This window comes from Agelaius tricolor, unplaced genomic scaffold (assembly GCF_023055355.1).
Source record: "Agelaius tricolor isolate 1412-34295 unplaced genomic scaffold, bAgeTri1.0.p SCAF_19, whole genome shotgun sequence".
Lineage (NCBI taxonomy): Eukaryota > Metazoa > Chordata > Aves > Passeriformes > Icteridae > Agelaius > Agelaius tricolor.
In genome coordinates this window covers 14,841,417-14,865,111 of record NW_027269279.1, presented here as the reverse complement: position 1 = coordinate 14,865,111, position 23,695 = coordinate 14,841,417, and the positions used below count along the sequence as shown (strand labels likewise).

The 23,695-nt window shown below is 67.8% G+C and overlaps 3 protein-coding genes across 6 annotated transcripts; all 3 read right to left on the bottom strand.

Moving 5' to 3' along the window:
* On the bottom strand, positions 1 to 7,377 carry LOC139598288 (cytoplasmic phosphatidylinositol transfer protein 1-like). Its single transcript, XM_071444494.1, is given in 12 exon segments — positions 1 to 898; positions 1,837 to 1,900; positions 1,973 to 2,128; positions 2,206 to 2,301; positions 2,388 to 2,479; positions 2,856 to 2,862; positions 2,913 to 2,920; positions 3,084 to 3,172; positions 4,736 to 4,884; positions 6,197 to 6,278; positions 6,280 to 6,333; positions 6,335 to 7,377. Coding segments are annotated over 12 exon segments (1,164 nt in total). The 5' UTR covers positions 6,436 to 7,377; the 3' UTR covers positions 1 to 632.
* A 2,131-nt stretch (positions 7,378 to 9,508) lies between these two features.
* Positions 9,509 to 11,175, bottom strand: LOC139598287 (myeloid-associated differentiation marker homolog). The gene is given in 5 exon segments (XM_071444493.1): positions 9,509 to 10,637; positions 10,640 to 10,666; positions 10,669 to 10,754; positions 10,756 to 10,847; positions 10,850 to 11,175. Coding segments are annotated over 5 exon segments (1,158 nt in total). The 5' UTR covers positions 10,916 to 11,175; the 3' UTR covers positions 9,509 to 9,750.
* Positions 11,176 to 11,330: 155 nt separating this feature from the next.
* LOC139598285 (septin-12-like) lies at positions 11,331 to 22,808 on the bottom strand. Of its 4 annotated transcripts, XM_071444486.1 has the most exons (11): positions 22,680 to 22,808; positions 19,478 to 20,446; positions 14,038 to 14,250; positions 13,390 to 13,518; positions 13,147 to 13,228; positions 12,914 to 13,051; positions 12,434 to 12,551; positions 12,261 to 12,356; positions 12,050 to 12,146; positions 11,789 to 11,840; positions 11,331 to 11,686 (listed from the first exon to the last, which is right to left on the bottom strand). In XM_071444486.1, the coding sequence occupies exons 1-11, from the start codon at positions 22,780 to 22,782 to the stop codon at positions 11,542 to 11,544; spliced, it is 2,142 nt and encodes a 713-aa protein (XP_071300587.1). In that variant the 5' UTR covers positions 22,783 to 22,808; the 3' UTR covers positions 11,331 to 11,541. The 4 variants fall into 4 exon arrangements, with proteins under 4 accessions (XP_071300587.1, XP_071300588.1, XP_071300589.1 ...); XM_071444487.1 differs by lacking the exons at positions 19,478 to 20,446; positions 22,680 to 22,808 and adding an exon at positions 17,707 to 18,208; XM_071444488.1 differs by lacking the exons at positions 19,478 to 20,446; positions 22,680 to 22,808 and adding an exon at positions 15,439 to 15,754.
* Between the last annotated feature and the right edge of the window lie 887 nt (positions 22,809 to 23,695).

Sequence of the window (23,695 nt, the reverse complement as noted above, 5' to 3'; positions counted from 1 at the left end):
TGCCGTGTCTCGAGCTTTATTTCCAAAAAGGCCTTTGTTTTCCTAAAGAAAACGAAGGGCTGAGCCCACCCCAGCCCCCCTCGAGCAGCCACGGCCTCTGGAGGGACAGTGAAGGGGACCCTGACTGTGGGACCAGCCATGCACGGGGCTGTGCAGCCCCTTGGGGTCTGGTGGGGAGCCCCAGCCCAGGCTTGGCTGTCACTGTCACCCTCACTGTGACCCCACGCTGGTGCCTACCCTGCAGGGCACTGCTCCAGCCTGGCACTGGCCACCAGCCCGGCCACAGCAAATGGGCGCCAGCTGGCACCTCCCCACTGCTCGCCAGCCTCGGTGGCCCTTGCGGACACCGGGGCGGGCGGAGTCGAGGGAAGCAGCTCCCACGGCATCGCCCGACGCTGCCGGGGACCCGCGCTGGCCTGGCGTCCCCTCCTGGTGCAGCCAGCGGGTCTGGCATGGCAGTGGTGGCACTGACCCGAGTGGGCACCCACGGTGGCTCAGGGAGGCCAGCACACTCCAGGGCTGCCAGCGCCCTGACAGCGGGTGCGGGTCCCTCCCTGGGCTCGGCGCCTGTCGGCGGGGCCGGGCCGGGCGGCAGAGCTGGCACAGTCCAGCACGGAGCGGCGCTGCCGGCGTCACTCGGCCCCAGCGCGTTCCCGCAGCGCGGGCAGCGTCAGGGTCTCCGGCGCCGACTTTTTCCGCGGGCGAGTCTTGGGGGGAGCCAGGAACTCGGGGGCCTCGTCGCTGAGAGGGGTGGAGGGGGCGCTGGCAGGGGCCGAGTGCGTGGCCGTGGGCTGCCCCACCTCGCTGACCGAGATGGCCGGTGCCACCAGGCCGATGAGCTCGTTGGTGGCCTCCTGCGTCTCCTGCTCGTAGCGCCGCACCTCCTCCATCGTCATCCCTGCCGAGCACAGCCGGGCTTGGGGCCGCTCGGCACGGCCGCCTCCGGCACCCCTCATCCCGGGCAGCCTGCGCCCCGCGCCCCGGCTCCCCACCGAGCTGGGGGACAGGAAGGGACAGGGGGACGGGCAGGGAAGGGGATGCTGAGCAGCGCAGCCAGCTCCCCAGCTCCAGCGCCAGCCCAGACAGCAGGCGGGAAGGGTCGGACAGGCAGCGCAGGCAGCGCAGGCAGGGGACACGCAGGGAGGGCAGCTGGGAGGGGGGACACTCCACCGCGGGGTGCAGGGGGGGCACAAGCCCCCCTGCCTGCACCCACCCCCAGGCAGCAAGGCGGGGTCCGGGGTGTCTGTCCCCGGCAGGCAGAGGGGCTTAGGGGTGCTGGCTCCCCAGCTTTTGGTTTGTGGCCACTTGCATCTGAGTCTCGAAGGCCCGGACCTCTTCCAGGGACATGTCTGGAAGGCAGAGAGCCACTCACCGGGATGGCCTGGCACCCACTGCCAGCTGTCACCAAACCCAGGGCTCCCGTCCCCGTGCCCGCACGTGGCAGTCGCCTGCAGCACGTGTCCCTGCCAGAATGGGGGTGCAGGCAGCACAGGCAGGGTGCTGGGACCCCTCTGCCCATCCTCCCCGAGGGGTGCAGGGGAGCGTGTGCAGGCAGGGGTGAGCTGGAAGCACAGGCAGTGCAGGTAGAGCAGGCAGTGCAGGCAGGACAGGGAATGCAGGCAGTGCAGGCAGTGCAGGCAGGACAGGGAATGCAGGCAGTGCAGGCAGGGTAAGGAATGCAGGCAGTGCAGGCAGCATAGGCAGCACAGGCAATGCAGGCAGCAGTGCAGGCAGAGGAGGAGCAGGAGCTGTGGTGGGGTCAGTGGCATCAGCAGTCTGCCCTGCAGCCCCTCCCTCCATGGGCACCCTCCCCGCTTTGTGCCCCCACGGACTCACCGCACCACTCGTCCACCCAGGCGAAGGCCTGCCGGTGCCCGATCAGCAGGATGTCCCGGATCACCTGCAACACCACTGGGTCAGCACCCTGTCACTGGCCCCCAGTGCCCCCCAGCCCCCCTTGGGCCCCCCTCACCTTGTGCACGAACTGCTCCACGCGTGTCTGCAGCCCCCACACCTCGAACTTGACGCTCACCAGTTTGTAGGAGCACATGATGGGCTTGGTGTGCTGGCGCCAGCCCTCCCGCAGCGGCCCCCGGCCCGTCTTGGCCGAGCTGAAGAAACGGGGGTCCTGGGGGGATGGGGAGCGTCAGGGTCATGAGTCCCCCCTCGGGACAGGAGACAAGGGGTCATCCCCAGCCCTGGTACCTCCAGGCTGCGGTAGTAGCGCTCAGGGATCTCATCGAAGGCGATGTCCAGGAAAGAGACCTCGTGATCACCAAGGATTTTGTCACTGTGGAAGATCTGGGGAGGGGAGGGAGGGTGAGTGACACAGGCCACAAGTCATGAGGTGATGAGTTTGCCAGTTCTCAGCTGCGCTGCTCACTCACATTCTCACTGTCCCCGCAGTTGTCCTCGTACTTGGTCTCGATGTAGATGGAGAACTTGGGCAGGAAGGAGCACTGCAGAGAGCAGCTGTCAGCTGTGCCCCGAGGGACACCATTCCCAGGGATGCCCATCCTGAGGGACACCCCACACCCAAGGATGCCCATCCCCAAAAGATGTGCAGTCCAGGGACACTGATCCTGAGGGACACCCATCCAAAGGGCACCCACCCCTGAGGGACACCCACCTCCAAGGATGCTCATCCTCAGGGAACACCCAGCCACAAGGACACCCTCTCCAGGGGATTCCCACCCCCAAGGAAATCTGAGCCCCAGGGGACACCTGCCCTGAGGGGTGCCCAGCCCTAAGGACACCCCCATGACACCCACCCTGAGGGACACCCACCCCTAAAGGATGTCCATCCCAAAGGACACCCACCCCAAAGGACACCCACCCCAAAAATGCCCCAGCACCCCCTCCCTAGCCAGCTGCTGGGGGAGGGCACAGGTCATCCCATGCCAGCCCCTTACCGTGTACTCTGCAGGGACACCATGGCACATTGGGCATCACAGGGTGGCATCACCGGGTGATATCACAGGGGAGAGAGGGAGCAGTGAGACTGGGGGCTGCTTCTGCAGCCCTGCCCCACTGGGCAGGGACAGGGTGCCCGGGGTGCCCGTCCCACACCTGCCCAGGCTCACCTGTGATGGTGTAGGGGTAGTAGTTCCAGGCCTTCTCGGTGATGTAGAAGATGCGGGGGGTCACTGCCCGTGCCCAGCTCGGCAGTTTGCTGTGGGCACCGTGTCAGGGGACCCCCTCAGGACAGGACATGGCTGGTGCCACCCAGCCCTGCACTGCCAAACACAGCCTGGCTCTGGGATCCCTATTCCCACCCCAGGAACCCCACCTGCTACCTGGCACCCTCACCTCTACCCCAGAGACCCTCACCTGCACCTCAGGACCCTCATCTGCATCCCAGCACCTCTTCCAGGAGCCACTGCCACCTCCCCAGCACCTCCATCTGTATTCCAACACTGTCGTGTGCACATCAGGACACCCCCAGGGACCCCTGTCACCTCCCCAGGACCCTCACCCCTGCCCCAGCTCCTCACCATTCACCCTCATCTCCACTCCAGGATGCCTCCAAGGACCCTCACCTGTACCTCAGAACACCCCCAAGGAGCCCTGTTACCTCCCCAGGACTCTTCTTTACACCCCTGGATCATCACCTGCCCCTCACAGCACCCTCAGGGACCCCTGTTACCTCCCCAGGACCCTCCCCAGTGCCCCAGCCTTCCCCTACCAGAGACCCCTGCCACCTCCCAGCACCTTCATCTGTACACCAGGACCCCCCAGGGATCTGTACCAACTCCTCATCTCCACCCCAGTGCCCTCAGGTTCCCCACCTCCTCCCCAAACACCCTGACCCCCTCCCCCAGAAACACCCACCCTCCATCCTGGACCCTCACCCCCTCCCCAGGGCCCCTCCACCTCCCCAGGGCTGAGCCCCCCATGTGCTCCTGTCCCCCTCCAGATCCCAGCAGGATCAGGCCCCCTGGGGGCTTGGAGGTGAGTTTTGATTAATTTTCGGGCGTTATAAATAAATTTCAGGCAAGAGGGGAATCGTGAGTGCTGCAGCTAAAAATAACCTGTCTCACACCAGCAGCTCCTGGTGGGGAGCAGCCCGTGCCCGCAGGCAGCTGAGGGGACATGGGGACAGTGCTGCTGGGGGCCATGGTGACACCCCCGGGGCCAGGGCACTGCCAAGCCCCCCATCAGGCACCCAGCAGCACCCAGAGCTGGGTGCCCACCAGGGAGGGGGGTGCACCCCTGTGAGGTGGGTGCATGTCCTGGGGTGGGTGCGCCCCATGAGAGGAGGGCAGCCCCCAGAGAGGGGTGAACCCCTAGGATGGGTGCACCCAAAGCTCCCAAGGATGGGTGCAGCCCCTGAAGACAAGTGCACCCCAGGAGATGGGTGCAGCCCCCCACGATCAGAGCACCCCAGGAGATGGGTACACCCTGAGAGATAAGGGCAGCTCCCAAAATTGGATGCACACCGCAAAGATGGGTGCACCCCAGGACTTGGGGACCCCGCTGGGAGACACACACACAGCCCTTGAAGATGGGTGGGTGCCTGGGAGATGGGTGCAGCCCCCCAAGATCAGTGCACCCCAGGAGATGGGTGCAGCCCCGGGAAATGATGGAGGGAGCACAGGAAATAGTGGGAGTAACCCTGGGAATCAGCCACTCTGCAGCGTGTCCAGGACCCAGGAAGGAGGTTCCCCAGGGATTTTGGAGGATGCTGCCTGCCATGCCCCCCCCGCAGTGCCCCCTGCAGCCATCCCAGGCTCACCTGGAGAGGTGGACTCGCTTCTCAGTGAACTGCCCGGGGCCGTGCACGGGGTCCTCGTGGGGCTCGTTCTTCACCACCTCCACACCCTCACCCTTCTCACTCTCCTGGTGGCTGTGCTTGCTGATGGTGTAGAGCTGCCCCACGCGGTACTGCAAGCACAGAGCCCGCCCTCAGTGCCCCCGGCCCCGGTGACACCGCCTGGGGGCTGAGCCACGCTGCCCAGAGGGGAAACTGAGGCACGGAGCAAGGGGTGGCAGAGCCTGAGCCGTGCCGAGGGCAGGGGGTTCCTGGGGCACCCTGTGTGACCTCCCATGTCCCTGGGTTGTCCCAGCTCCCAGGCAGGGGCTGGATCCTGCTCTCCCTGTGCTCTCCCAGTACCTTGCAGATTCCTGGAGGTTTTCTGCTTGGCAAACTGTGAGCCAGGGAGAAATGTCTGTATGATATTGTCTATATGATATATCTGGATATCTATATCTATATCTATATCTATATCTATATCTGTGTCAGGTATATAACCATGAGGGTGTAGATGTGTGTTTGGTGATGGAAGCCAAGGAGAAATGTCTGTATGATATTGTCTATATGATATATCTGGATGTGTCTGTGTCAGGTATATAACCATGAGGGTGTAGATGTGTGTTTGGGGATGGAAGCCAAGGAGAAATGTCTGTATGATATTGTCTATATGATATATCTGGATATCTATATCTATATCTATATCTATATCTATATCTGTGTCAGGTATATAGCCATGAGGGTGTAGATGTGTGTTTGGGGATGGAAGCCAGGGAGAAATGTCTATATTATGTGATCTGTATGATATATCTGGATGTCCCTGTGTCAGGTATATAGCCATGAGGGTGTAGATGTGTGTTTGGGGATGCAGCTGTGCAATAAGGGATGGACTCTTCTGCTGAAGATCCCATCCTCCACCGCAATCGCCAGCAGGATTTTACCACCCTGCTCTGCCTAAATTAAAACCTTCCCCAGGTGCCTCCAAGGAGGGATGGCACTGCCCAGGGTGGGCACCACTCCCCAAAAAGCAGGCACCAGGGAAAGACCTTTGCCTAGGGATGCTGCCAGCTGCCAGCACTGTCTGCCGATGGCATTCAGGCTCCCTGCCCGAGCAGGGATGGAGTTTATGGTCCCTGCCGTGCCATGGGCATCCAAACCCGCCTGCTGATCCATCCCCTGGTCCTGCTGTGCCCGGTGCTGCCGTGGGGCGCTGTGCCCCGAGGTTGCCGTGCCCAGGACGGGCTGTCCCCACACCCACACCCCAAAGCACGGCTCGGCCCTGGCACGGCACACCCCGAGCCCATCCCATCCCTGCCACCAGCCGTGCCACGAGGGGACAGCAGAGGAGTCACCGTGTCCCTCCCAGGGCAGGAACCGGTGCCCTGGGTGTGAGACCCGCAGCCACCCCCCTCCACCGATGTGTCCGTGCCCGCTCGGCCCCCTCACCTCCTCGGTGGTGAGCGGCATGCAGATGCGGTACTCCTTGACCAGCATGGTGACACCTCGGGCGGGGTGACACGGGCACGGCGGGCAGCACGGGGGTCAGGCGGAGGCGCTGCCGGGGACAGGGCTCATGCTGGGGCAGGGAGCGGGGGGGACGCGGCGCTGCCTCCCGCGCTGCCGTCCCCGCACCCCCGGCTCGAAGCAGCCGCCCCGCTCGCGGTGACTTCACGAGCCGTTGCCATGGCAGTGGCGTGAGGTCACCCGTGCGAGGAGCAGCCTGGGTGTACCCAGCTGGGGACACCCCGGCACCCCAAAACCCTCCCGGCCTTAACCCCTTCCCTGCCAGGCAGACAAACGCATCCCCTCGGAGCACACGTGTCCCCCCAAAAGAGGGTGCCGTCCCTTCGGGGTGCCACGTCCCCAGCCGGCTGTGGTGGCCAGTGCGGCAGGAGGGTTGTAGGGACATGAGGATGGGGTCAGGCTTGCCCGGTGCTCCTGAGGACCCAGCTCCGGGCACCCACACTGCCCTGTCCTGAGAGGTGCTCCCCGGGAGCAGAGGATCCTGTCCCTGATGGAGGAGCTGGATCCCCTTCCCCGAGGCTTCCCCCAGCACCTGTTCCAGGCAGCACCACCCTGGGGCTGCCCCCCAGCACCCCCACACCCATGGCACTGCCAGGCTGTCACACTGCCAGGCCTGGGGATGCTCAGAGTGAGCATCAGGACAGCTCGGGGGGCTCCTGGATGTGCCCCCCAGCCCCACAGAGAAGGGAGGGGATGTGGGCCTTCCTCAAAGTCACCTCGGATAGGGGGTCAAGCCTTGGAAGGGCAGATGGGGGCTCACATGGGATTTTGTCTGGAGGCGACTTGTCCAGCTGGGGACACAGGTTCATCCTTGGGGGTACAGGGTCATAGCGGGACACGAGGGCAGCTTTGGGGCACCGGGGGACGCAGGAATGTCCCTGGGGCCACAAAGCCGTTTGAGGCTAGAGGGGCATCCCTGGGGGACACAGGAACTCGCTGTCGACGGGACAGAGGGCTGGGTGCTGGTGCCAGGTGCAGGAACCCCAAAGCCACGGGCAGAGGCAGCCCCGGCAAACGGGAGGGGACACACCGGGGACTCACCGGAACGCTGCAGGGCTCGGCATTCCCCTCCCCATCCCGGCAGCTCCGACCGGCCCCCGCCGGCTGGAAAAGGAGGAGCCCCCCGGCCGGGCTCAGCCGCCCCTTCCCCAGCGCTGTCCGCGGCCGCATCCCCCCCCGGGCCGCCCCCGCTGCCCGCACTCACCGGCCCGCGGCGGTGCCCGCTCCCACCGCCGCCGCCGCCGCCGCCGCCGTGCCCCGGCCGTCCCGGGCCGTGCGCAGGAGCGAGCCGCCCCCCGCACCGCCTCCCGCGCCGCGGCACACCGACCCCTAGGGGGAGGAATGCACCGGCACCGCACCGGCACCGGCACCGCACCGGCACCGCACCTGGACTGGCACCGCACCGCACCGGCACCGGCACCGGCACCGGCACCGGCACCGCACCTGGACTGGCACCGCACCGGCACCGCACCGCACCGGCACCGGCACCGGCACCGGCACCGGCACCGGCACCGCACCGGCACCGCACCGCAGTGACAGCGACACCGGCACCACGGAACCGAGACACCCTCCAACACCAGGGCTCCTCTGGCACGGCACAGACCGGCCCCGGGGCACCCAGCACGGCACACACCGGCCCCGGGGCACCTCTGGCACGGCACAGACCGGCCCTGGGGCACCCAGCACGGCACAGACCGGCCCTGGGGCACCCAGCACAGCACAGACCGGCCCTGGGGCACCCAGCACAGCACAGACCGGCCCCGGGGCACCCAGCACGGCACAGACCGGCATCGGGGCACCTCTGGCACGGCACAGACCGGCCCCGAGGCACCTCTGGCACGGCACAGACCAGTCCCGGGGCTTCCCGCACCCACCAGGTCTCCGGTCCCCCCAGGGGCCCCCAGCACCGCCGTGAGTCCCAGCTGGGAGATGCCCCCGTGGGGGTCCTGGGCTGGCCCCCCCCGGGAACCCCCAAAGCCCCTCCAGCCACTCACCCGCACCTCACTGCCAGGCTGGCCCATGTCCCCCCAGCCTCTGCACTCCCCACGTGCTGGCACTGCCCACGTGCCACCCACAGCCACCAGCACAGCTCATCAGCAGCGACACTGCTGTCACTCCCTGTGCCTCCCGTCCTCCTTCCTCTGCCAATCTCCATCATCCTGGGCATTGCTGTACCCGGCTGTGCCTCACCACTGTCCCTTTGCTGTTGTTTCCTCCCAAAACTCTGCCATGGTCTCCAGCCCAGCTGCCTGGGGTGCAGGGGGGTGGCCCAACAGTGCCAGTGTGATGGCCACTGTGGGGACAGGGATCAGGCAAAGGGGACGCCCCCCAGGCCACCCTGTGGTGCTGCCATCACTGGCACTGCTGGGACCCAGCACTGCAGTGGCCACGGAAGTCCCACCTGCCCAGCACCTGTGGGGTCTTCTGTGACTGCCAATCTGTGCCACCTCCTGGTGGTGGGGACCCCACTTTGTGTCGCCCTGTGAACCCCAGGGCAGTGATGATGGGCCCTGACACGGCCCCAAGGCAGCAGGGATGGCCCCAGGCTGTGGCCAGGACAAGCAGTGGCAGAAGGAACAGCATGGGGACAGTGACCCCAAAACCTGCCAGGGTGCCCTACGGGCACCCATCCCACATCCGGGAGAGCAGTGCCAGGAGCTCTGCCCTGGCACACCTTCCCTGCCTGCCTGCACCTCTGCCTCCTTCCCACACACCAGCCTGTGGTGCCACTGTCCCCTGTGGTGTGTGACAGCACCCCCAGCTCTGGTGGCAATGGTGGCAGCCACCCCCTCCCCATTTTCCCCCAGGGAGGGCACACCACAGCGTTCCCCAAAGGGGGACTCAGCCTACGTGGCTGGGACCAAACCCAGCAGGGCTCCCACTGGGGTGACTGTGGTGGTGACAAGGACCTGGCCATGCTGGTGACAAGTACCTGGAGGGCTCTCAGCCCCCTCAACAGCTGCATTCCTCCTGAACCTGTTTGGCAGGGCCCTGTGCAGGTGCCAAGAAAAAGGCATCCGGGCCGGGCTTTTCCTGGTCATGCCCTGCTTCACTCCAGTGCCGAGTCAACAAGGAGTAGGAAGGGTTTTCTGGGGCCTGGTGCCCCCACGGTGCTGCTGGTGCCCCCCAGAGTCACCCGCGGCTCCCAGTGCTGATGGTGCCCCCCAGTTTCTCACCTGTAGCAGGGATCTTGCAGAAGGTTGGGAAGGGGAAGAAAGAGGAGGCAGAAACAAGTGAAAAATGACCCAATTTAATCCCAAAGCCCCCTCAAGCTCCGTGGTTTCGGGAGCCCCTTGTGGCCCCTCCTGCCCCCCTGTCTGTGCAGCCCCTGGGGCCCCGGGCTGAGCGTACCCCTGGGTCACCCCCTGGCTCTCTGCCCCAGCGCGGGCACAAGGAGCTCTCCGAGGCACCCGGCCTCTTCCTCAGCTCCGCCAGCACCAGCTGCGTCCCACCGTCCCCAGCCCCGCCCCGAGCCCTTATGGAGGTGCCCTGAAAAAAACCATCCTGGTGGAGTAGATCAGGTCCACCAAGTAGGCGATGAGGTTGAAGATGGTGAGGAAGGTGACCCCCAGGTTCTTGTTCCAAGGGCAGTTCTTGCCGCAGGAATTGGGGCGGCTCTGGCCCCGGAAGCAGTAGAGGGGCCACAGGACCACGGCAGTGAGGTACATCAGCAGGGCCAGCACGTTGTAGCCCACCAAGACCTTCTCCAGCGAGCAGGGGATGTAGGTGAGGCAGCGGCCGATGGTGAAGATGATGATGAGGAGGGTGAAGATGAAGCAGATGGAGTAGACAGCCACGCACCACATCAGGCCAGATTCCTTTCTGTATTCATGCGTATCCAGCAGGGAGAAGATCAGGCAAGCCACGTAGGCTTCAAAAACCTTGAGGAGCCCAGGCACGGTGGAGAGGAAGCTGCTGATGTCCCCGGGCTTGGCGCGAGTCAGCGACACCTCGAGGGCGTAGGCGAGGAAGCAGAGGCAGGAGGTGGTGGTGGCCACAGCCTGCCGGGCACACTGGCTGCCGCTGCAGGAGCCGCTGATGAACGTGGCAGGGAACACCACCGAGGAGGTGAAGACCATCAGAGCGGCCAGCATGGAGAAAGCCGAGGTGAAGTCATCCCAGGAGAGCGGCAGCAGGGGGTAGAGCTCCAGCAGCTCCAGCAGCAGCACCAGCAGCGTCACGGCGAAGCAGAAGCACCAGGTGAACATGCACCACGTCCCGTAGGGAGCCTCGAAGTGCCCGGTGGAGGCCACCAAGCTGAAGGAGAGGCAGGACAGCAGGACGGCCAGGAGGCGGGCGATGCCCACCCAGGAGGTCAGGGCGCGCAGGTTCAGCGTGGCCATGGTGCTGCCGCTCTGCCCGCTGGGCACTGCCCGCAGCCGCTCTTATCCCGCTGCTGGGGCGCAGGGCAGGGAGCCGCCAGCCTCCCCGAGCTGCCCGTGCCAAGGACCCCCGGCTCTGCTGCCGCTGCCACCACGCCAGTGGCTGCTGGGGCTGGTGGATCATTAACGCGGGGCTGGGCAAAGGGCGGGGACGGCGGGGCCGGGGCGGGCAGGAAGCCACCGTGTGCCACCGTGTGCCTCCGCCCTGGCAGCGAGCCCCAGCCCTGCCCGCCGCAGGAGGTACAAAAGGGCCTTTCATGCACCCCTAGAGTACCCGGGGGGCACCCTGACACCTTGACAGGTACCAGGGCTTGGCAGCCAGTGGGGCAGCACCCACTGGGTGCCCCTGAGGGGTTTAGGGGCTGCACCCATGCGGTGCCCCTGGCAGGGGGGTGCCACAGCTGGGTGTAGCCCCTTCACACCCTTGCAGGCGACATCTCCACACCCCTCCGGCACCTCCGCTCCCCTCCCAGCACCTCCAGCACCTGATAAGGGGCTCAAAGTCCAGCTGTGCCAGCTGCCTCACTGGGCAGGGAGGGTGAGGTGGCCATGGGGAGGGGCATCTGCACCCCACAGGCAGCACCTCCACTTCCCCAGCGGGCCTGGGGGCCACAGCAGCCAGAGCAGCACAGGAGGGCGGTGGCACATCAAAACTTGGGAGTCCAGCAGGAGGGTGAAGGCTGAAGGCTCTGGATTAACCTTTAATGTCACACAGGGTCTGGGGGTCTGTGCCCATGGCAGAGCTTGGGGATGAGGGACCCATGTCAGGGCAGCTGGGCACTCCTGGGGGGGCTCTTCACCCCAGGCAGGTTCCTGGCACAGCCATGGTGGGCAGGGGTGGGCGCTGCCATGGGGTCCAGTGGTGCTCTGGGGGCACAGGGTGGCTCAGAGGTGGCTGCTGGCCTCGCCCTTGGCGGGCAGCCCATTGAGGGGGCTCAGCCCCGGCCGGTTGCTCTCGTTCAGCCGCCGCACGCGGTAACTCTCGTAGTGGACGTTGTGGGTGATGTCCTTCAGATCCTGCAGGTGTGACCTGCCCGGGGTGGCAGGGAGAGGAAGGGCATCATGTCACTGTCCCCCCCACCCTGCTGTCACCCCAGCGGGCTCCAGCACTGCCTACCCTGTCCCTGCTCACCGGATCAGCAGGTCCTGCAGGAGGGGGAACTCGCAGTGGGCCGGGTTCTCCACTGCAAGGCAAGGCAGAGGGGCAGGGTCGGCAGGAGGGCTTGGTGGTGCTGGGATGCCCGGGCAGTGCATCCTGGCACACTCTGGGTAACACCAGAGCCCAGCACAGCTCCGTGACACCTGCCATGGGCTGGCACCCACCCAGGCAAGGACACACCGTGGGTGCTGCTCCCTGCACCTGCAGGGCCTGGGTGTGAGGGGCTCTGCTCACCTTCAATGATGCCCCACTTGGTCTTGCGGCCCAGCACCCGCTTGCCGTTCACCTGGTGCTCCTGGTCCGCCCCCACCACGGCGAAGGGAATCTTCTCCTGCCAGCAGAGGCTGTGCTCGCCCCGGGTGCTGTCCCTCGGGGTCCCCAGGGTCCCTGTCCCCCACCCTGCCCCCAGGGGCTGGTCCCTCTGTCCCAGCACCCCGGCACTCACACGAATCCTGTTGTTCAGTGCCCTGTCTTCAGGGTCCTGGTCGAAGTCCTCCTGCGGGTACACGCTGATGGCGTGGGTCTTCAGGTCCTCCTGGATCTGAGGGACACAGGGCTTGAGCCAGGGTTGGGGGGGACATGGGGCAGCCCCAGAGCCCCCTGGGGACCTGTCCTCACCCTCTGCTTGAATTCTGCCCGTTCCTCCAGGGTGAGCGTGTCAGCTTTGGCGATCACCGGCACCACGTTGACAATCTTGCTGAGCCGCCGCATGAACTCCAGGTCCAGCGGGCGCAGCCTGACAAGGACCAGTGTCACTCTGAGGTGACCCCAGCACTATCAGCCTGAGGGACCTTCCCCACTACCATCCCAGGTTGATACCCTATCTCTGTCACCCTGGGGTGACCCTGCCATCATCATCCCAGGGTGACACAACCACCCCACAGTGACCACCCCACCACTGTCACCGTGGGGTGACCACACCACTACCAGTCCAGAGTCACCCTGAGGTGCCTCCACCACCATCACCTCAGGGTGGAGTTATCACCCCAGACTCCACCACCATCACCTCAGGGTGACCCCACCACCGTCATCCCAGGGTGGCAAACCACCCCATGGTGACCCCATCACCTGTGGGGGCTGTGAGTGGGGGTCACTCACCAGTGACCTGTGGGGGGCACAAAGTAGACACATCCATGGACACGGGTGTCCGGGATCTTCCTCTTGCGGGTGATGAGGATCTCCTCCCGCAGGTACCTCTCGTACTGCTCGTTGATGTATTTGATGATGGGGTCCCAGCTGAGGATGAGGAGTTGAGGGACAGCACCTGAGCTCAACCCCGACCCCAAACTGCCACCCACGGAGCTGGGCTCCTGCTCCCCATTGTGTCCTACCAGTTGTCATTGTTGATCTGGTCCCCAAAGCCTGGTGTGTCGGTCACCGTCAGCTTCATCTTCACCCCCTTCTCCTGGATGACTGTGGGGCAGAGGTGGGTCAGGGGGGAGGAAACATTGGGGAAAAGCAGGGTACCAGGCATGGGGGATGGTTTGAGGCTGTGAACACAGCCTCAGACCCCAGCCCAATCTCCTGCTTCTCTCAAGGGCTGGTGGGACACGACCCCGTGGGGGTGACCTTACTGTGGGTGATGGACTGGAGCTGCACTGTTTTGGGAATACGTTCCTCCTGGCCAGGCTGCGAGGATTTGCGGCTCACCTTGGACTTGAAGAGGGTGTTCACCATCGTGGACTTCCCCAGCCCGCTCTGCCCTGAGGGGACACCAGCATCTCTGGTTTGTCCCCCAGGGCAGTAACATCTTGATATCCACTTGGGAGCAACCCAGAGTTTGGGATAACTCTGCTTTATCCCCAGATAAATTTCTTCCCCAAGGCAATAACCCCTTGGTATCCACTTGGGAGCATCCCAGAGGTTGGGACAGGCCATTTTATCCCAAGAACAAATTTGAAGGTAATAACCCCTGGTACACATCTGGGAGCATCCCAGATTGGGCTAGTCTGGTTTATCTTCCAAACAAATTTATTCCCCAAGGTGACAGCCCCTCAACATCGATTTGGGAGCATCTCAGAGGTTGGGATGAGCTCACCTACCAGCATTACTATGCTATGCAGTATGGGCTATTACTCATTTTCAATTGCTTGCTACTTAAATCAGTTAAAATCACTTAAATTTCCTTAAAATCCCTTAAAAGCATGATTTCCCCTGGCACGGTGGAATCGGAGCCAGTATTCCCAGCCCACCCAGGAGCAAACCCCACGGCCAGCGCTCACCCACAACCATGATGTTGAACTCAAACCCTGTCTTCATGGTTTTGATTTTCATCTGGTCGAGCACAGCTTCGATTCCCACGTATCCAAAGAGCTGGCAGCCCACGGGGCCGGGCGCCATGGAGAGGGGCACCGCCCCCTCCTCCTCGTCCTCCTCCTCCTCCTCCGGCACGGCCGGCGGCTCCATGCTGCGCTCCTCGGGCTCCAGGCTGCTCCCTGCACCGCGGGGTGGGCAAAGGCGGTGAGCCTGGACCCCCGGCTGCCCACCCCTCGATGCCCACCCCTCGCTGCCCACCCCTCGCTGCCCACCCCTCGGTGCCCAGCCCTGCGCCGGCAGCGTTGCCCCGGCAGCGGCGGTGGCGGCGGGCACGCAGCCCCGGCACATTCCCGGGAGCCGGTGAGGCTGGGCATGGCAACGGGGGCACGGCCGGCCCCGCGCCAGGGCCCGAGCAGGTGCCAGGGGCATCTTTGGGGTGCTCGTGCCACCGGACCCCACGGTGCCACCGGGTGCCCTGCGATCATGCGGCCATGCCCAGCACCTTTTGCCCCGCACCTTTGCCCAGACCACGCGGTCACCGGGCACCGCTCCGGCCCCGGGGCAGGCCGTGCCATCCCACGGCGCACCCACACCGTACCCGGGCATTGGGCACTGCTGGGCGGGGGCACCGCGGGCGCAGCGCAATCCCCGGCACAGCCCCGAGCCCCCAGGGACACGCGGGGTTTGCCTGGGGACGGTGCCCCGAGCGTGCCCCACACCGGGAGCCACCAGAGCCCCGAGCCCGCCCCAGCTCTTTGTGCGGCAGCCCCGAATCCCTTTCTTCCTCCTCCTCCTCCTCCTCCTGCTGCCTCCCAGCCCGGCCATTGTTCGGGTCCTACCTCGGCGCCGCGGTGCCCTCGCTCAGCGCCCCGCTACGGCCGGGGGGGTGCCCGGGGCGCCACTCGCATCCCCATCGCCGCCGCAGCCCGGCCCCTTCCCTTCCCTTCCCTCCGGAGCTCCCGGCTGGCACCAGCCCGGCTCCGCCGAGGCTGCGGCTCCCACGCATGACCAGCATGGCAATGCCCGCCCCCCGCAGCCCCCTCCCCAGCACAGCCGAGCCCCTGCGCCCAGTGGGGCTGCCGATCGACTGGGGGTGGGGAGGCTGTGCCAACCCGGCTGTGCCAACCCGGCTGTGCCCACCCAGGGCACGGCACTGCTCGGCCTCCCAGCTGTGCCAGCACGGATGGGGACCCCTCCCATGGCACAGGACACCCCCAGTCCTCGCTTTGTCCCCGTCACCCCGTGAGCGGCCGTGGTGGCACTGACTGGGAGCGGGAGTGCTTGGCCATGGGCACGATCCCCACGGGCACCCGCGGGCACCGGGACCACCCTGCACTGTCTGTGCCCCCCGCCCTCCCCAGCAGCACCTGTGCCCGGCCCCGGCACGGCGGGCTGGGACAAGGGGTGGCGGCCCTGCCACCCGCCCCACTGCCGCAGTGCCCCACGGCGCTTGCGTCCCCCCACGCCGCAGCCTCCCCCGCATGTGCCAGCCGGCGCTTGGCACCGGCGGGGCTGGAGCGGCAGCTTGCGATGGCCCAGGCTGTGAGGGACCTGCTGAGACCGTGTCCGTGTGCCACGCAGCCAGGGGACAAGGGACATGTGGGCAGGGGCCGGCCTGAACCAGCCCCGGTGCCAGGAGATGATGGAGCTGAACACCCCCATTGCCATGGCAACGGCATCCCGGCGTGGGAGCCACCCAGCACCCTGTGCCCGCTGGGTGCCAGAGGGAAGGCAGGCTTGGGGACAGCACTGTCGCATGTCCCAGCTGCCCCTGCGCCCCCTGAGTCGGGGTGTTCCTCCGAAGTGGTGAAACAGCCACGGATTTCCTGGTGACAGCGGTGACACCCGGCTGGGGGTCTGGGGGAGGGCAAGATGCCCATTCCAGCGGGGATCCACCCACCCAGCACCGTCCGTGCCAACCGGGACTTCCACAGACTGGCAGCGACGGGGGGTGGGAAGTGCCCATCAGGGACAGGACCCCAACAATTACTGCATCACCCCCCGTGCCCCCAGCCTGGCACCCCTTCCCAGGCCCTGCCAGCCTTGGCAGTTGCCAGAACAGATCCAGAGCCAAATGGTGCAGCCTCTGGGGCCACCCAGGCTACTGGGCACTGCAGGAAGGAGCACTGGGATATCCCGGGTGCTGGGCACTGCAGGAGGGAGCACTGGGATATCCCGGGTGCTGGGCACTGCAGGAGGGAGCACTGGGATATCCCGGGTGCTAGGCACTGCAGGAGGGAGCACTGGGATATCCCGGGTGCTGGGCACTGCAGGAGGGAGCACTGGGATATCCCGGGTGCTAGGCACTGCAGGAGGGAGCACGGGGATATCCCGGGTACCGGGCACTGCAGGAGGGAGCACTGGGATATCCTGGGTTCTGGGCACTGCAGGAGGGAGCACTGGGATATCCTGGGTTCTGGGCACTGCAGGAAGGAGCACTGGGATATCCTGGGTGCTGGGCACTGCAGGAGGGAGCACTGGGATATCCTGGGTGCTGGGCACTGCAGGAGGGAGCACTGGGATATCCTGGGTTCTGGGCACTGCAGGAGGGAGCACTGGGATATCCTGGGTTCTGGGCACTGCAGGAAGGAGCACTGGGATATCCTGGGTGCTGGGCACTGCAGGAGGGAGCACTGGGATATCCTGGGTGCTGGGCACTGCAGGAGGGAGCACTGGGATATCCTGGGTTCTGGGCACTGCAGGAAGGAGCAGGTGGGATTTGGTGCTTGTCCCCCCCCAGCTCTCCGGGGCGGTCCCTGGGGTGCAGCCCCCACAGAGGGGCTCAGGCACTACCCTGTGCCCTGCCAGGAGACAGCCACAGCCAGAGGGCACGTCCGGGGTGGCGCTGGGAGCTGCAGCCCCCGCTGCCTCCCCCACGGGTCCGGAGCCCCCCCGGCCCTGCCCCCAGTGCCAAAGAGCCCCGCTGGGAATGGCCAGCAGCCGGGTGGCCACGTGGGAGCTCTTTGCATCCCCACGGAGCCCCGGGGCAAATGGCTCCTGCAGCCAGACCTGTTCCAGGACTCATCACGGATGCTCTTATTTTCCAGACAGGGACAAGTAATCCCGGGTCCGTGGTCTCCTCCATGGATTTTAATTACCGATGCAGGGTTAATTGGCCAGTTCCCCGGGAAGCCTGTAATAAAGCTTCTAGGGTGGAGGGTGCTGGGAGAGGATGAGCTGGGACAGGAGCTCCCTGTCCGGCTGCTCACCACTGCTCCAAACAGATCCCGGGCACGGGATGGGGAGAGCCTGGCCTGGGGTCCAGCACCAGGGAGCTGAGCCCTCTGGCACAGGGATGGAGGCTTTGGGCATGCACCCACGGCCCCAGCCACAGCACAGCTCTGCCTGCCCAGCTGATCTGACCCAGAAACACCAGTGCCAAACACGACCTCAGGGGACAGAGGTGACAGTCCCCATCTGCAGCCAGACTCGGAGCCAGCCCGTCCGTCTGGCCGTGGGAGCCACGGGACGGGGCTGGGGTGGCTGGGGGAGCTCGGGGAGCAGAAGCAGAAGTGAACCATCGAGCGAAACCCTGCGCCTGCAGCGCTGCTGGGGACAGGGACAAGTCACCCAGCCCCGGTGGCAGCACCCTCTGCCCACACACCCCCTGCCCGCTGCCACCACGCCATCCCTACCTGGGCGAGCCGGCCGGAGCCGGGGCTGCTGCCGCCGAGAGCTGGTCACCGGGGCCAAATGGCTCCTGGGGTGCGAGGCAGAGGGCGGCTGCTGCCCACGGCTCCTCCTCCGCTCCTCCTCCTCCTCGCCCCGGGGCCTGCGTGGGCGACCCGGCGTGGAAGTGAAATGCGGCGGCCGGCGCTCGCTGGGAGCTTCCTCCTGCGGGGTGTGGGACCCACCGCGCCACGGTGCCCCGGGGCCACCACGGGTGTCAGCGGCTGGGGGCCGGCCCGGCCTCCCGGGAGAGGAAGCAGCACGATCCCACCTCTTCCTGGCAGAGAATCCGCCGTGCCCAGCAGTGCCTGCCAGCCCCCTGCCAGTCCCGGGCCATCTGCAGGGCAGCCGGTGCCACCCGCTGCCCGCTGGCTCGTGTGTCCCCCCAGCCTGGGCACGCCGTGCTCGGCTGTCGGCCACCAACACGGCTCTGGCCTGAGCATGTCCCCCCATCACCCTGGCTCCAGCCCGAGCTCTGTGTCCCCATTTCCCTGTCACCCCAGCTTGCTCTTGAGCACCGTGTCCCTGTCACAGCCCTGAGCACTGTCCCTTGTCTCCCTGTGACCCTGGCTCGGCCTCAAGCACCGTGTGCGCATGACCCCAGCTCAGCCCTGAGCACGACTGCATCACCACAGCTTGGTCCTGAGCACCGTGTCCCTGTCACCTCCTCTTAGCCCTGAGCCTTTGTGCCCCCATCACCCCGGCTTGGCCCCAAGTACTGTGTCCCCATGTCCCTGTCACCTTGGCACTGCCCCAACTGCTGTCCCTTTGTGTCCCCATCACTCCTGACTCAGCCTGACCACCGCATCCTTGTCCCCATCACCTGTCCCAGCCCTGAGCATTGTCCCTCAGTGTCCCCATCACTCGGCTCAGCCTCGGGCTCTGTTCCCCCGTGTCCCCATGACCCGGGCTGTCCCCAGTCCCATCCCTGGCCCGGGGAGCCGTGGGCAGCCGGGCTGGCTGGGCAGCAGGGCCACGGGCATTGCTGGGGGATGATTCAGCAGGGCCCGGAGCAGATGTATGGATGCCTTCGCCGCGTCAGTACTTAGGGCCCGGCCACGGCGGCTCCGCGACAGCGCAGCAAAGAGACGGGCAAAGAGCCTCGAGCAGCCAGGCAGGGAGCAGCAGCGGGGGCGGCCGCGTCCCGGCCACCCCTCCTGGAGCAGCCGCTGGGAACGGGGACACTCGGCTACCCCCTCCCCAGGCCTGGGGACGGGCAGCGCCCACCGTGGCACGGCGGGAGCCGAGGGCACAGGAGCCGTGCCAGGAGCCGGGCACCGCTGCCCGCGGCACCGGGCGCACGCCGAGCACGCCCCGCTCCGCTTGGCCCCCCGCCACCGCCCGAGCCCCGCGGGGAGGGAGGAACAGGATCCAGCCCCGTGCCAAGCCGGGAGGGATGAGAGGGGAAGAAAGCGCTGGACGCGGGACAAGATCGCGGCGATAGGCGGCACGCGCGGGGCCGGCGCGATGGGGCTCAGGAGTCCCGAGCTGCTCCCAGCGCCGGGCGGGGCGGGCGGCTCGCCAGGCACCGCGGGGACGGGCGGGCCGGGAGCGCCGCCAGCTCCGCCCGGCTCCTCCGGCCCCCCCAGAGCCAGCGCGGGGAGCAGCGAGCCGCCCGTCCCCAAAGCCGCTGTCACTGCTCGCTCCTCCCGGCATCGGCTCCTGCGGGGCTTTGGCAGCGCTGCGCCCGCCGAGGGGGCCCCGACGGAGAGGGACGGGGACAGGAACGAGTCCTACCGTGCTCCGGCGTCACCGCTGCCCCGCTGCCGTCCGCAGGCTCGCCGGGAGCCGCTGCCATCACGCAGGGTCCCCGCGGTGCCACCTGCCCGGTGCTGGGGAGGGGGCCCAGGGCTGGCAGCAGCACCAGCCCCCCCAGGAAGGCGGGCTGGGAGCTCACTTGCACCGTCTGCGGCTGCGACACCAGCCTGAAGGTGGCGGCCTGGGGGGCTGGCAGTGGTGGCAGGCCCCCCACCCTCCCCTCAGCCGGAGCAGCCTCCCCCGGTGCCCAGGGCTGAGCAGGGGCCCGGCTGGGGCTCAGGGTGACCCTCGGCTGGGGCCGGGACACTGCACGGGGAGCCGCGTCCCACCCGGGCAGCCCCGGGGCTGTCTCTGTGCCATCGTACGGGGGCAGGGCGGAGGAGGAGGAGGATGAGGAGGAAGGCTGCTGGGTGCGAGGCTGGGCTGCAGAGCTCTGGCTGCCCCAAGGCTGGGTCCCCAGGCCCGGCTCCTCGGCGATGTGCAGGTCCAGCGCCGGCAGGGAGCCGTGGCTGGCGGCGGCCCCGCGGAGGGGATGATCCAGCTCCACCGGGAAGACGCTGCCGTGGGACGGGACCTTCTTCAAGCCGGGGCTGTTGGCCGGGGGGCTGCCCGGGGGCTGGGGGGGCCCGGTGGGCGCGGGGCTCTCCAGGCTGGAGGAGGAGCTGCGCTGGCTCTCCCCGTCACTGCCCGGCCCCGTGGCCGAGGCCTGGCGGCTCTGGAAGGAGGCGGCGCGGGCGATGCCGGGGCCGCCGGTGCCGTTGGCTCGGCCGGTGGCCAGGCCGGTGCCGAGCCGGGTCCGCAGCACGGGGCTGGGCACGGGGCTGGGGCTGGGGCCGCTGCCCAGGCGGGGCGGGTGGCCGGGCTGCAGTGGCTGGTGGCTCTCGCCTGAGGACAGCAAGGAGCCGGGAGCCTCGTCCCCATCTTCTGCCTCAAACGACTTCTTGAGCGCTGGGGACACAGAGAGAGAGAGAGATGGTGGCACCACAGTGGTCCCCGATGGCACCCGTCCCCTGGCCAGCCCCATGTGTGTCCCCCCATCACCCAGAGCTGCCCCTGATTGTGAGTCCATCCCACAGAGGATCCCAGCCCGGCGCCAGCTCCTCCCCAGCCCCGCTGTCCCCGAGGGTTTGATCATTGTTCCCCGGGTGATCTGGCCGGTGCTGCCGGCTCCCCTCGCAGCACACTGCCCGCTTTATTCCCCCTGAAAGGGATCCGGCCGAGTAACCGGATCCCCGCCTGACCCTCTCCCCTCTCCCCCTGCATCCATCGCGGCAGCCGGGGTGGATTCCTGCCCTTTCCCGGGCCTTAACCCTGGAGCCCGCTGATGGCAGCGCCATCGCCACGCTCGGGGACCGTCACAGCCCGCTCTGGTGGCCGCTGCCGCGCCTCCCACGCGGCTTCACAGCGGCCACGAGCCCAGGGCAAGGCCCCGGTGCCAACACACGGGCCCCGGGTACCGCAGCGCTGGGCCCGCTGCAAAGCTCCTGTAGGGCCCCTCCGGGTGGCACAGGACCCCATGGGAAGCCCCCGCGGTGCAGCCGCCCCCTCCTTCCCCCGGCCCCGCTGGAGGCTCCCCAGGAGCCGCTGCCCGCGGGGCTCCGCACGGTGCCGGCAGCCGGGCAGAGCGCGGGGGGCCCAGGCTCCCCCCGGAGCCTCCCTCGCCCTCGCTGCCAAGCGCCGAGCGGCTGCTTCCCCCCGGGGGGCTCCGTGGGGGCGGCCCACGCTGCTCCCCTGCATCCTGTCCGCGTGTGCCAGCCTGTCCCGGCACCCACGGGCTGGCACCGGCCCGCCCTCGCCCTCCTCTTCCTCGGCCGCGGTGCCGGGGGCAGCGGGGGCTCAGCGTCCGTCCCTGTCCCCTCCCCTGTGCCCTGTGCCCGGGGCAGGGCAGGGTCAGGGGCCGGGGCGTGGGCGCTGCCGATCACCGCTGTCCCCAGGGCAGGGAATGCCGCGGCCGGCCCGGCCCTGCCCCACCGGGGGCCACGGGGTCACGGGGCCGGCGACCCCCTCCCCACATCCCTGTCTGTGCTTTGTTACCGCCCCAAATGCCTCCTTTTACCCCAAACCTGCCTCTGGCTCCTGACCCGGCCTCATCCAGGTGTGATGGGCAGGGGGAGCAACGAGGGGATGCAGGGCAAGGTGGGGGTGGCAGGCGCTTGGAGGGGGGCAGGGGGCGAAGGAAGGGTGGCAGGAGGTTTGGGACGGATGGGGGCTCGGGGGAATGGCAGGGGGTGAAAGTGGGGTGTCAGAAGGCGGAGATGTTGAGATGGGGTGGCAGGAGGTTTAGAGGGGCGGCAGGGTGCTCAGGGGGTGGTGGGAGTGAAGGAGGGGTGGCAGGAGGTTCAGGGGGGCTTGGGGGGATGTGGGGGTTTGGCGGGGGCTCAGGGGTGCTGCCGGCAGCGGCGGGGTTAAGGTGCCCGGGGTAGGTGCACACATTCCTCCCCGGCGAGGGCAGCAGCAGCCCCCGGGTCGGGTTTCGCCTCCCGCCCCCGGCCCGGCCCCGGCCCCCCCCGCAGCCCCCGGCCCGCGGGCAGAGCGCGCACACGCGGGGAGCGCGCACGGGGACACCGCGGGCTTGGGGGGTCCCGCACCTTCCCCGCTCCCCGCAGCCTCGGCCGCCCCCCTTGCCCACCCCAGAGCCGCCCCCAGAGCAGCCCCGCACCCCCCGGGCCGGGGCCAGAGCAGCCCCCGCCATGCCCAGGCCTGGGGTCACCCGTGTCCCCACCATGTGCAGCCCCCGGGGGCGCCACCCCCCGCCCCCAGTGCCCACCCCCGGAGCGGAGCGCAGCCCCTACGGCGCTGAGAGCTCGGGGAGCCCCAGGCCCCCCAAGATGTTCGGCTCAGCATCCCCCCAGTCGCAGCCCCCTGTGGGGAGCGCAGCCCCCACCGGGCTCAGCCCAGCCCAGGATCCCCAGCCCAGCAGCAGCCGAACCCCGGGACCGATCCCCAGCGCCCGCTGCTCCCCCCGGGGGACACCCAGCCCCCCCAAAAGCCCGGCCAGCAGCATCGCCCCCAGAATCAGCCTCCGGGCGGGGAAGTGCAGCCCCCACCGTGCTCAGCCCCTGGGGGCACCCCCGCCCCCCGAGACCCCCGGGCAGCAGAGCCCCCCCCCCCCCCATCCCGGGGACACCCCCGTTCCTCGCACGGCACCCAGCCCCGAGGGGGTCCCGCGGGGGGGCCGCACCTTCGAAGTCGGAGAGGATCCCGTCCAGGTGCTCCTTGACCGAGAGCCGGGCCATGGCGGGCCGGGGGGGGCCGGGGCTGCCGCCCACCCGCGACCCCCGCATGCGGAGGGGGCAGCGCGGCCGAGCCCACCGAGCCCCGGGACGGGACGGGCCGGCGCCGGCTGCCCTCGGCTGGAGGGGAAGGAGGAGGGGACCGGCCGGGGGAGGGGAGGGGAAAGGGAGGGGAGGGGGAGGTCCCGCCTGCGCCCCCGCCCCGGCCCGGGACCCCCCCCCGCCTCCCCCGGGCCGGCCCCGCAGCTCCGCCGCGCCCGCCCCGTCCCGGGGATGCGGATGCTGCAGCCCCCGAATGGGGATCCCGGGCAGCCTGGGGGGCCCAGGAGAGCCGGGGGGAGCTCCTGGCCAGGCCGGAGGGCTCCCGGAAAGGCTGGGGGGCCCCGGCGGGCTGGAGGTGCCGGAGAAGCGGGGAGGGAGCCTGGACAGGCTGGGGGTCCCGGGCAGGCTGGGTCGCCCTGCCAGGCTCCAGGGGCAGGGGGCTTCCAGCACCTTGTCCTCCCCAGTTCTGCATCACCAGGAATTGCCAGCTCCGAGCAAGAGGAGGAAAACGCTCTGAACAGGCAGGGCTGCTGTCGCTGTGTCCCGGCTGGGTGTGGGGTCTTTGCTGTAGTGTCACCACCCTCCGCTGTGTCCCTGCCCGGGGCTGTGTCCCCTGCTGGAGCGCCTGGAGCATCCCTGGGGGCTGCGCTCCCCGCGGCCATCCCGGGGCTCTGCCCACAGGGTGGCACCGGCAGCCCCCGGGCTCAGGGCTGCGCTGGGGCTGCCCCCCTAACCCAGGGCTGGGGCTCTGCTCACCCCAGCCCGGCTGCCAAGGGTTAACCCCGTCCCAGCTCCGGCCCGGGGCCGGCAGCAGATGGGGAAGGGGAAGGAGCTGGAAGTGCCTCCTGCACCCAGAGCAATCCCTGCTGCACCCAGAGCAATCCCTGCTGCACCCAGAGCAATCCCTGCATCCACAGCAATT

Bases quoted from the DNA above. Each gene is read 5' to 3' on its own strand.
- LOC139598285 (XM_071444486.1), bottom strand. From the start codon at position 22,782: ATGCGGGGGTCGCGGGTGGGCGGCAGCCCCGGCCCCCCCCGGCCCGCC. The intron at 12,357-12,433 runs GTGAGGACAGGT...TGTGTCCCTCAG, and splicing joins GGGCAGAATTCAAGCAGAGG to ATCCAGGAGGACCTGAAGAC. The intron at 11,841-12,049 runs GTGAGCAGAGCC...CTTGCCTTGCAG, and splicing joins CAAGTGGGGCATCATTGAAG to TGGAGAACCCGGCCCACTGC.